This window comes from Pholis gunnellus (assembly GCF_910591455.1).
Source record: "Pholis gunnellus genome assembly, chromosome: 8".
Taxonomy (NCBI): Eukaryota; Metazoa; Chordata; class Actinopteri; order Perciformes; family Pholidae; genus Pholis; species Pholis gunnellus.
In genome coordinates this window covers 21,275,223-21,288,316 of record NC_136534.1, presented here as the reverse complement: position 1 = coordinate 21,288,316, position 13,094 = coordinate 21,275,223, and the positions used below count along the sequence as shown (strand labels likewise).

The 13,094-nt window shown below is 41.1% G+C and overlaps 1 protein-coding gene across 1 annotated transcript; it reads left to right on the top strand.

Annotated features, from left to right (window-relative positions):
* Positions 1–3,982: 3,982 nt before the first annotated feature.
* On the top strand, positions 3,983–7,255 carry LOC306699706 (uncharacterized protein C1orf232; the record flags this gene model as incomplete). Its single annotated transcript, XM_079164427.1, has 4 exons — positions 3,983–4,063; positions 5,645–5,722; positions 5,901–6,007; positions 6,871–7,255. The coding sequence occupies 4 exons, from the start codon at positions 3,983–3,985 to the stop codon at positions 7,253–7,255; spliced, it is 651 nt and encodes a 216-aa protein (XP_079020553.1).
* Between the last annotated feature and the right edge of the window lie 5,839 nt (positions 7,256–13,094).

The following is a 13,094-nucleotide window of genomic DNA, read 5'->3' as shown; positions in this document are numbered from 1 at the left end:
TTGTGTTTGTACAAAAGAGGTTGAATTGATTTGCTCCAGCCTTCTTCCCTTTTGTCCGCAGGATTAGTTTTCACTGAACCAAAATCTTCATTATTTTTGTCGGGAAGGATCTCTCATGTGCTTTCACATTCAGATGACCCACGCCTGTGATAGATAGATAATGCCGGAGCTCCTCAGAAGAGGTTGTTGTCATTTCCCTCAGGTGACTTTGAACAGGCTTGCGTGTTGACACTGTGGCACTGTGTGCTTGTATATTAACATCATACATTTGCACACTGTGTTCTGTACATTCTGTTCCATATGAAGCACAACACTGGAGCACCCCCTAGAGGTCCAAAGAGGGAGGCAAGGCTCATGACACAACACCTAAAAAAGGATGTATCACATGCATACGATGCACATGCATATGTGGACTCAGGCACCTGCAGACATTAGCATGGACTTTAGCTCATATTAATGGTGGGAAGGAAGGAAGTGTTTGTTAAGCTGTGTTTAAGTAAAGAAACAAAGAAGAGTGGTTGTCTCAAATTATCCCCAGATTATTATTATGATTATTATTAATATCACCATGTGTCAGTAACAGGCATGAATTGAGATTTATAAATTGCATCAATCACTTGCGACAAAAAACATCTCAGTCTTCATTCCCCTCATCTTTCAGTTCACGGAGTGGCACTTTGGGGCGTAAAAAGGTAAACATACAATTATTTCGTGAAACATTAAAATATAAATAGTTTATGTTAAGATAATAGACATAGACTGCTGCGAGACAAAGGTATTGACCCACATTCACAGAGGCGTTTGAACTGGAACATTTAAAACAATGACATACGTATCGGTGCCGCATTTATTTGAAAACAGAACAGCTGACAGTGGCCACCGTGTAAACCTCTGTGAGCTTATATTCACGTGAGGGCAGTGTGGGGTGTGAGATTTAGACTGTTTGCATGTTTGATGAAACACTGAGAGCATAAAAGCTCTTTCTTCGTGGTCTTGCCATAAAACATCAGCTTTAAACTTTCTTGCACACCACAACGAGATATAACATGCACATATTTACCTCTTTGGGTGTGCCTCTCCTACCCTAAAATGTCTATTTGCATGGATGGATTTCCAGATATAGGACAGACATTCAAATTTAGCAAAGGGTATGCAAGCTGCTTTCTACTAATCTTCATATTGTATTGTGTCATTTATTCTTTTTTTAGTGTTGAAATATCTCCCTCACTACTTTATATCAGCATAAGCAGATTGTTACATGATAACGTCATGTTAATAATCACTGCACATCTGAAAGTCAAGCTTTCTCATGACATCCAAAGCCAGATGCTCAACGCTGTAAAGGGCTCTTGAGCCACCTTGTGGTAATCTAACGCTACGACCTGTAACAGGTATGTTTCTCTTTGGATGTTTTCCAGATGAAAAGCAAATACCAGGCAGTAACTGATAAGGAAATCCCAGTGAAGGTGAAAGTAAGAGGTAACTTGGAAGAAGGAAGAGAGAAGAGGTAATACGGAGGCTTCACTGGTACAAGGTTTTTATTTCAGTAGTGAGACTGACCCTTTCGCAGGCAGATCATGTCAGGGACACCAATAGGTCACATGAATTCATTGTTGATTAAAATGAGCACATTAAGACGTTAATTACGTGTGAAGAATGATTTAATTGAACAGAATATTTGTTTTTTGCTTCAAAATAGTAGTTACACTTATTGATACTATCGTGATGACGAAGCTCACAAATGTGACCGAAAGCTCAAGAAAAAAAACAATTAAGAGGAACTTGTTATTTTGTCAATTATCTATACCGACGTTTTGATCAAGCACATTATTTGAATTCCAGATTCACTTGAGAAAAACATTTCATATTATGTCTGTGATTCTTTACACAAGCACTGTACTTAAGTACACGTGTACATCCTTTCATTCCTGCTACTTTTACACATTAAAATTGTACACACTCAACAATAAAGACAATCTTATGAAATGATGCTTTGTAGTAGATTTAACTGTCTAACAGTATATCAAGTAATTCAAATTAGCTCCACCTCCACCATCAAGTTGCTCCATACGTGTTAATGCATCAATAAAAATAATAATAATATAATACAAAATATGCAATAATATAACACTCTGAAAGAGGCCATTCTGCAATACGTTTTAATCATTTGAGTACATTTTGTTTCTAATACTTAACTAAAGAAAAATATCTGAATACTACTTCCACCACTGAATAATAGACTGTGAGATGTATATAATGCAAATACGTATATGCACTTTAAATACATAGTGAGTAGACTTTTGTTAACTATTAACTATTATCTTCTTTTATGCAAAAGTCCTGTTAGACATAATGCTCTAAAACGTTTATGTGTAGGTTACTTCACTGGCCCAGTCGAGATTGAAGAAGCTGTGCTGCCTCCATAAGAATCCACTGCCCTGGTGTGTTAACTCGGATAAATACATGGGTGTGTCTTTTCCACTCTGAAACATGAGCTGCTCCGGCCTAAAACAAACTGGCTGGTCTTCAAATAACAGACATCCATCAGTCTGTGTGCACAGACGTGTCGTCCATAGAACTGCATCCATAATTCAGGCTGGTCTTATGGATCTGCCCGATCTTACAGCTTCATTAACGTCCAACTTGTACGGAAAACTAAACCAGGAACAGGAGAGCTATAGGACGAGTTAGATCACATTTCTCTGATGAATCGAGATTATCCTTCAGGCTAATTTGGTGACATTTACATAAATGTATAGCAAGTACTGCATTTGTGTCGATGTAGAGTTTTGCTTGAATCATTGCTGCAATAAAATAGATGATCGAGATGTATCGAGTCAGCATCGTAATTAGTAGTTTTAAGCAAATATGCAAAGCAGTGCGTATTTCTGTACTCTGCTGTATTGTTGTGGGTGGCTGGTGAAACTCAATCAGTCATCAAAACTTTATACATCTCTCTTTATCTACGCGGCACTCGCCGGCCCTCTCAGGTTGCCAAGCGACCGGTCACAAAAAAAAAAAAAAAAGCCTTTGCGGTGAACCTGAAACTGATTGGTGTTTAACTGATATGCTGCGGCGACCAATGAGAGCAGAGGAGGACGACTCGCGAGGAAGTGGCTGGTAACAGTGGGGTTGTGTGGTGGGATGGTATTAACTTGTGTACCCATGAATAAACTGCAGGCATGAACGTGTGTGTGTGTGTTGGGAATTACAGATCAGACATCAAGTCGTTAATGCACGTTTTCTTTCTTTGTAACGTTCTGTCTGCTGAGGTACATGAAGAGTTCACACCCCACGTTAATTGAAGGAGGGTTTTATCTCCAATTATGAGAAAACATCAACCTGCCAAAAGGAAGTGAAGCTGCTGCAGCATGAAAAAACAAATCATCCAGATTTGAGCATAAACATGTCAATACTGTGCATGCGTGTGCGTGTGTGTGTGTGTGTGTGTGTGCGTGCATATGCATCAGGGTTACACGAGCCAGTCTACTAACACTGGCTGACAATGGACCTCTGGCTCTGGGAAAGAGACCCTCTGAAATATGCATGAGGAAATCCACACCTGTTTCCAGGTAACCAAGGCAGGGATTCTGAACCGTGACGCTGAATTCACTGTGTGTGTGTGTGTGTGTGTGAGTGTGTGTGTACACACCTGCGTGGGCGCTTGCAGCACAGCTTCCTAGCTTTACCTGTTCAGACACTCTGTGGGGACGAAAGCAGCTGTCAACTCCGTTTGCTTGATGAGACCGACACTATCAGAGAGGGAGGAACAACATGAAACAGTGCGGGCCTCGGTGCTGAACTGGTCCTCTGCCCTGCTGAGCTGCTGAGAACTTTCACGCATTGGAAACAGGTCAAAGCCGGCCCAACTGAGACGAGCTGAGGCCGGACGCGGAGACTCGGCGGAGGGTGGACCACGGAGAGGCATAAAAGAGGTCGTCACAGGTCTTGCCCCGAGTGTTGAGCGTCTATTTGTGCAAGTATGAATCCGGTGTGGAAAGTCTATAAGAGCAAAGTGCTGAAGACTCTCAACCCTGAGTATGAGGAGGACACTCCTGAAGAGGTACACAATTTACAACTTTCTCCATCTCACTGATTCAATTGGATATATTAAAGTGTCAGAAAGTTGACATGCTTGTTGGAAACAGAAGTCAGAGAGTCACCAGGTTTGGTTTGCTGATCATGTTTTATTCATCACATGGTCGGACGAGCTTGCTAGACTGTTTTGTTTTACGTGCAAAGGGAACTTTAAGGCAGAAGTTCGGCCCACATACTTCCTCTTGTGTATTTTGGCTATTTTGACTGAATTGTTAACTGATCGAACTGTTAATATTGATCAATATATCTTCTGTTTCCAGTGTCAAAGATTCAACCAGTAGCAGATGTATTAACATCCTCAATAGAGCAGTTTGTACCTGAAGTATTTTACATCAAGGCAACATTACGGCATGTGATCAGTGGTGGAAATCACATTTCAGTATACCATTTTTATGTCACTTCTGCCCCGCTACACTATAGTACACTATATTTACTTGTTACTTTTCAGATTACAATTTTATAACGATGAGATTCTAAAACATTTTTGAAGATTAAACCAGTGGTCACTGATCTTTTTGGCTGGTGACCCCCAACACACACGCTCTGCTGTAACCTTAACAGATGACTGTATAGTTGCTCAAGGTAAAAGTTAAACAATATTTCACATAAAAAAGAGACGATTCAAGAAAAGTTCAATAAATAAATACACATTTGTTGCAGAACATCAGTTTTTCTTCTTTCATAAATCATCTCACAACCTCCCAGATTTATTTTGCACTCCTTAAGTTGGGAACCGCTGGACACCAAACTGTATATAAAGTGATTACAAGTAGCTCCACCTCCTCCAGCTACATTAGTAACAATCATTTTTCTCAAGTAAGTCTTTCAACACATGACTTTTACTTTTAATGGAGTATTCAACATTGTTGTACTTGTACTTCAACTTCAGTCTCTGACTATGTCCACTTCTTCTTCTACTACCACTGCTTTACACGGGCCTTATTGCGACACCTGTACTCCAATCCGAGGTTTGGTACCAACGGAACAGACACAGTGTTGAGTTGACCCGGATCTCTGGAGGACTCAGAAACTCGATCCTGCACGGGAGCTGAACAAACGGATTAGTTGGCATTCCACCGACTGACTGACACGGGCAGGGGGGGCTCAGGCTGTAAGACCGGCCAGCCGACAGATTCAAACTGTGGTCTCTCGCAATGCCAGGGCATGTACAGGGACGACAGGGTCACACACACAACTGTGTGTGTTTGGAGAGATGGTTTCCATTTGGAGGGATGTGCAGAGCTGCTATTTGAGTCGTCATTGCTCCATGCGCACTTGTGAAATATGACACAGCTAAAGTGAATCGCCATGATCTCAAAACATACACTGGTGTGGAAATACTATTTAAAAGTATTCTCTGCCTTCTATATTAGTGATGAACATTTCTTGACGTGCGCTTTTAGGTCTTGTTCTGGGTTTTCTACAGGTTGTAGTATCCACATTTTGCACTAGATGGTGCACAAATCCTGTGCATCTGTATTCGCATCGGGACGTTGCTGCGTGGACAGGTACATCCATTTTGTCTGGTATTTTCTGCCGTTTGCAGGTCACAGAGGTGGAGAATGATGTGAGTCCCGTGCAGGAGGATGAGGGGCCCAACGCTGTATCCCAGCTGGCCAAGAAAGTAAGTAAACAAATACAGTTTAGAATCATATAACTGCTAAATGCATTAATATCATAATAAGTGGATGTAAAATCATTAAAGTATCAGAAGAGCATTGTTCGACTGATCCTCTGAAACCACCTAAACGTATCCCTACTTTGACCTTTGACCCCACCTGTGTGGTTGGTTGTGTGTCCAGATGCAGGGGGCCGGGACTAAAAGCTGGAACAGACTATCATCTCTCTTCAACAAAGAAGATGAACACCAGCTTCTAGAGGAGACTGAGAGCCCGCCAGTCCCCGACCAGTGAGTTCAAATCTTTCTCTTTTGTTGACATCTGTCCTCTTTCTCCCCGGACGGATGTCATTCTCGCACCTTGTATCTGTGGGGTTTGTGTCGGTGAAATAGGGCTGGTTTGATGGGTATTTTTGTAGTTTCTAGTACAAACTGAATGACAAAAAAGGAAATTATAACAAAATCTAACTAAACCTATCAATGTAAGCTTTGATTTGATGCAACCCTGGGCTAAATTTGGTTAAAAAAATAAAAGTTTAATAGACTTCTAGTTTGACTATTAAATTATATCTTAATTACTCTAAATTTGCAGCAGTAGTTTTGGGAAATATCCGATTATTTTCTCTCCTGCCATCAGTTAAATGAGAAGACAGTTACCAGTCTCTGTCCCCGAAATATAAAGCTGCAGTCAGGTTAGCTTAGCTTAGCATAAAGACTGGAAACAGGGGGGAACTGCAAGCCTGGCAGTCCAAAAGTAACAAAAATCCAACCACCAGCACCTCTAAATCTCAGCGAATAACCGTAGACTGTATACAACACAGTATATATGGAATATACAAAAATATGCTTCAGAGGTGATGGCAGGTGGATTTTGCTACTTTGGACAAAGCAGGCTAGCTGGTACCCCGCTTTGCAGTCTTCATGCTAAGCTAAGCTAACTGTGTTCTGGCTGTATCTTCTTGCGGACAACTAACTCACCAAAAGAAAGTGCATAAGTGTATTTACCCAAAAGTCAAACTGCAGTTAACCTTATTTTTGACCAATTTATCTTTGTTTTTTGAGTAGAACACTAGCATAAAATGTAAAATCGGAAAACATTTAGTTGACAATGGTGATTGTGTGTTTAACTGCACTACTTTTATCTGAATCCTCAGTCCACTTGCAATAAAGCCGGAGGAGCCTCCTCGTCCCACTAAGCGCACAGCAATCTGGGACAGCTTTGCGGCCAACTGGGCTGCCAAGAAGCAGGCGGAGGCTGCAGCTGCTGCCGCTGCTGCTGCTGCAGCAAACGAGGCAGCAGTCGGTCAGTGTGAGGAGGGGGTGACAGAGGCCGGAGGAGAGGAGAGCCAGGATGGGCAGATCCCTCAGGAAGAGGAGAGTGAAGGAGGAGGAGGAGGAGGAGGAGGAGGAGGAGGAGGACGGAGCAGCAACAACAGCTTCTCCAAATACGTCTCTCTGGGAGGAGGGAGCGAGGACACGTCCTTCAAGTGGAACTTTGTCACCAGCAAGCTGGCAGAGCTGAAGACGAAGAGCAACTAGCTGCTCGTGATGAAGCAGTCTGGAGAGTATAAACAATATGATGAAGAGGTTGGGTGTAGGAAGTTTATGGAGGAGGCTATATTATACACAGGATGTCCTGTCACTGAACTGTACAGCTATTGTAGAAGTCCCCTTTTATCTGGATCTAAATGTCCTTTTACAGCCACATCACAATAAACTAAATATTATTAATATTATAATAAAGCAGGTTTTAAACCTTTACGCGACCCTATTTTAGGCCCATTTATTTAATCTTTAAAGAAAGGACGGATTATAAGATAACCTGAAGATACTCTGGAATATACTAATAGATACTTCTACAGAATAACATGAGTTTACTCCACAACAGGGGACTTCTGCAATTACTTGAAAGAGAGTTAAGAGAGTTAATTGATGAAATTCTTTATTGCTTACAGATGAGGTGGGTGTACGACGCATAGCTGCCTGCAGAGCTAACATTTGTCTCTTTCCCAGCTTGAGATGCAGCTGCTGACAGTGTAACACGTGATCATTAAGGTTCAGGTAAATACAACTGATCCGCTGTTGAATCTGTTATATAGGCCACACAATACAGCCCTTTCTTGGGGTTGCATGGTGATATCTTCTTTCCCAAAGTGCTTTTTAAACCACAAAAAGGGCCCTTCATACCTGTCAGCAAACCTGATCTAATCTATAGTTAAGCAAAAAAAAGCGGATTAAGAGATTAAAGGCAGTAATAACTGGATTATTTGAGGATTATCTCACTTAACCTGTGCAGAGGGCAGAGGATTTCAGTGTAGAGATCAGCGATGTGACTATTACATAATATTAGCATTTATAAACCACCTTTTCGCTCCTCGGACGTCAGGGAGGGCAAATGTGCTGCACAATTATATGACATGTGTGAAATGTGAATGTGTGTGTGGTGAGATAATGTCAGGTGCACTGACTTGATGATTTAACTGACTTTCATTTTCTGATTGTGACTGAGGCTGTGCAAAGCGTGCGTTTTTAACATTCCTTATGTTGTGACATGACAGAACATGGCATTTCAAAAATATCTTATCTCAGATTTAGTTTTTTTTGTCTTGTTGTATGTTTTAATCTGTTGTTTTGTTTTTCTGGTATGCTATAATAAAAGACTACTGCACTAAAGGTTCTGACAAAGCATGAATGAGTAAATGTAATTTTCTTTCTTTCTTTCTTTCTTCTTCCTTTTGTCACTTTACTCTAGTTTATTTTTCAAAGACAAGCTGAAACAGACCTAAAAAGAAAAAGGAAAAAAAATCAGTATTAAGAATTATGACTGCTAATAACAATAGTGACACAGTTACTGCATTTTAAAGGTTTCATTGTAAAATGTTTGCTCGGCTTCTTGATATTTAACACATAATATTTCAAAACCGTTGATTTCTTGAAAAGCGTAACTCTTGTTTTTAAAAGGCCTTTAAATGCGTATGAGTCACATATCGCATGATGAGTAAACAGTCATTCATATTTATTTGTTTGGGGTATTTCATTTTCTTTTCAACAATAGGACATACAAAAAATATTACAGTTGCATGTAACAGCCTCTGATGGACAGATAGGTTTCACCTGTGCTGATTGACTCGTCAGGCTGTGAAGGAGGACAGGTGGAGGGGAGCGAGAAAACAGCTTCCTGCAAACACAAAGTCATTTTTTGTTGTTTTAGAGTTAGTTGGTTTTTGTTTGAGTTTGAGGTTCTTGGTCACCCAAAACAAGGGTTTTGTATTGTGTTAGTTTTGAGATCTAACGTCCTTTCCTTTGCTTTGGTCTGCGCCTCCATTTGCCTTTTTTTCTGAGGTGTCTCTTTAATCCAAAATTGAAATGTGACAAAATCAACAGAAACTCCAGAGCATGATTTAAATCTGTGTTCAGTCTGTTGCTCCTCTAACCAGCAGGGGGCTCCCTTTACCTTCTGAATGTAAAACATGCGTCTGCTCTATTTTCTATCTTGTTATACTGCCTGTCTCTCCATCACATACCGACTAAAGCATCCTTTATGATCGAGCCAAAAATATGATCATATGCTCTGTCAATAAAACTCTGATCTTTGTTTTCCTTCACCTCCTTTATTTCCGTTTGTTCCCTGATCTACACCCATTTCCTCTACTACTGTGCCACGTTTCCTCACATACAACACTGCTTCCTTTTCAATTTAGGGGCCTTTGTTGACATTTCCATTTTAATTTGACAGTACGCCCTAATAAAAGGCAAAGGCTGCGTGAGCAAATGCACCCAAAGCTCGGGTTCATGTTCTCTTTTTTTTTTTAGCTGACCAGCCTCCATTATTTCCATGTGCTTCCAGTGTCAGTCAGATTTCAGGGCTGTCATCGTGTATCCTGTGAGACTCAGTCAGTCTCAGTAGTTTCGTCCAGACTTCCACAGTTGTCAGTCTCAGTTTGACTCAGAACAGATCTCCCCTATATTCACAACTGTTGTGGGATAGATTTATGTAACTCAGTTTCTGTCTCAGAGACCGTAACACAAGCCCGGGAGGTGAATCTATTCCACAAAAGCTGATTTTAATCATGAGAGTGGCTTGTTTGGGTGAAGGCTGATGCATGCTGCTGACTATTTGATGCTTGTGTGCAGTTCTTAGGTCCCATGTCGAAGTTTTATTACACCAACTCTCAGTGGAAATGGGGTGTGTGGAGCATGAAAGCATCGACAGAAGTGTTATGGTTGTCAGTCTGTGCAGGGGGAGACTGGATGTGGATGTGTCATGTCTTTAAAAGCAGCTTCTCAGATGCTGTACTTGTACTATAGTTTTTCGTGGTAAATTGTAAATAGAAAGTAAACAGGTGTCATTGGAGTATAAACCGGAGATCTCTTTTAAAAACGTAGAACTCTAAATTATCTGTGATTTCATAACTACGAGCACTTGTTTCATTTCACAATACAGTCATTTAATTCATAAAAATATCACTTTGTACAACTTTTATAGAGCAGTTTATACAATTATTGCTTTTGTTTCACAATTACAACAGAATATAAAGTTTGATCTCAAGTGTCAATAAATGCAGTTTTCTGCATGGAGATTAACATTCATATTTTATGGTTATGACCAGGGTGCCTAATCATAACTTCTAACTGTTTCACATGATCAAATGTGACAAAGTAAATGTTGCATAGCCTAGTCTTCAAAGAGCATTTTAGAAATTACTTAACTGGGGTCATATTTTTTGTAGTGCGCTCCCTCATTAAAGGGCCACTAAGACAGGTGTTTTCACTTAACCTGCCTGATTAGACCTCATCTCAGGACTCTGTGAAGCTGTGCTTGATCGGCATCTAAGTCAAGGTGCAGTCAGACTGAAATGTACTCGTGCGGTGTGGTCAACAGCGCCGGAGACAGGAAATAGCATGGGTGGGTTTGTAAACATAACCTGCAGGAGCTAGCTTAGCAGGCTAACAGCAGCAGTGCACAAAGTTATAAATAACAGTGTTTTATCAGGGCGTTGTTTCTAGAAGATACCAACAAAACAACCACGGTGTTTTGTTCTTAATAACTGGCCAAGAAAGTCAACCGACCCCCGTTCAACTGAGCATGTATTTCACCTGCTGAACGAAAGGGAGAAGTTCCTCAAAACAAGATATAAAGATGGTAGCGCTACAGAACTAGCAGAGCAGTTCGACACCAAATATGAAGTTTTAATATAGCAAACAACTATTTGCTGTGTAAAGATATAGTGAAGTAATGTCTGACGGAAATGTTCTCGCTCGAAATGACCACGGCCTCTTAACAGCGCATTACTTTAGGTTTAGGCAACAAAACTAACATTAACCAAACCACTTGATAAATAAAATACGTAAACACTTCATGATCGTCCTCAACGTCACTTCACAATAACTCAACATATTGAACACCATGTCTCCTGGTTGAAAGTCTTGTGTGTGCCACCATCAGTCCTTAATACATCCAACTCTCTCATGCTCACGCACCACTCCAGACGTGTCGGCTATCGTTTGTCTTTTCAAACAGGTGTCAAACAGTACGTCTCACTGATCCAGTGACCTTTGCCATTTGGCTCACTTTTGGCTCTCAGTGTAGCACAAACACTTGCCCGCCTCCTACACGGAAAAAACTCTCGCAGTACTTTCTTTTTTTCCCTTCCCGCTGATGAACAAGGATGACTAAACCCCTTCGCACCTTGCCCCGGGCTCTGTTGCACACACTGTAATTACTTCAAACAAAAGCAGCCCACAACGCCATGTGAGCCTGAGTTTAATTGTTGCACATAGCCCACAATGCTTTTCTTTCACTCATGCTTGCTCAGATGGATAGGAGATGGTAAATAGAAGATAACAAGTTTAATCTGTTGGTGTCCATAATTGTCTTTTTTGTGCTGGGATTGCCTTTGTAATAATGATTATATATGGCAATGCATCAATCGTGGCAACAGGTTAATGCTACGAAGGCGTAGTGGCTCTGATTAGAGCTTTTAAATAACAATTTCAAGCTAAGGGCATAACTTTAGACAAGCTAAATACACAAGAAAATTAAAATTGGATTTGTATTATACATAGATGCTTTCTGAGGGAAGTTTGGTTATCCACAAAACTCATTTCTTTGTTACTGAAATAAAGAAAGAGAAAACATCACATGAGGTCAGCGGGACCATTTTAGAATGGTCCCGCTGACCTCCCGCTGCAGAATGGTGAATTTGGGTCAAACTACCATGTGATTATGTTGTAAGTTGAAGTCGTATTTCCAGCGTCTGTCCCTTTGTGACTCCTCTTGGCTAACTCGAGTCGTAAATCCTGCAGCAGCCAAAGTGACCGGCCAGGTTTGGGAAAGTTTGTCCTCAAGATTACAGCTCAAGCTCTTGAAGTTTGGCCCTGAGGTGCTGTCTTTTTTTGTGAAATCTGAGATCAGAAGTGCAGTCGGCGAGAAGTTTTACAAGTGAAGTTATGGAAAACAGCAAAGGTGATGTTAAAGATGACTTCAAACGTCACACAGACATTTATTACATAAACGCCCTCACAGACAGACAGACATGTCTGGCAGCACTCAGGCATGACGACTGCGTCTCAACAGACACGGTGACTCACACACACTTGCGGGTGCAGAGATGTACACACAAACACGCTGTCTGAGGATTTTCTGAAACTTACCTACAACTGCCACACCTGCTTGAAGCAAGAATGTGGCAACTAGTCTGTGGAATGCGCAGACACACACACACAAACGTATAGAATCCAAGAAAAAAGTCTAGCGAAGGACTGTAATGTCATTGTGTTGTCTCCCCTGCAGCACATTTGATTTGACATTAAATGTCTATGGCGGTGGAAAGAGCTGACTTTTAAAGAGGTGAGCCCTTTTTAGACTCCCAAGGAGTTCTGCTCCTAACTGGCCAAGTAAGTTATCTGACCTCTGTTCAACTGAACATGTATTTCACCTGCCGAAGACTCGACTAAAGGAAAGAGTTCCTCAAAACAACCAAGAAGGGAGGATGAAAGAGCATCACCATGAAAGTTTGATGCAAAATGTTAAACAAGGTAGCAATTACTCCATCTTCATTTTTTTTTTTAAAGGCTACAATTCGTACAGTCGACATTTAGGTACGAACCAATCCGCTTGTCAAATATCGCCGCCTGGTCAGTGCCCCTCTGCGTCTGATACCGAGGCACCTTTTAGCGTCTGTATGTGACGCAACAGGGTTTCCACTAACTAAAAGTTTGGCTTCTGAGTATAAAATCCCCTCCGACCCCCCACATCCATGGGGCCCATACCCAGCACTCAGTATCGGGTTCAGTCACATGAACGAAGAAAGGAATATAACTGCTTTTTACAACTTTCAGGACCTAATAAGGGCTATTCAAGTGTTAGCACTGGGAA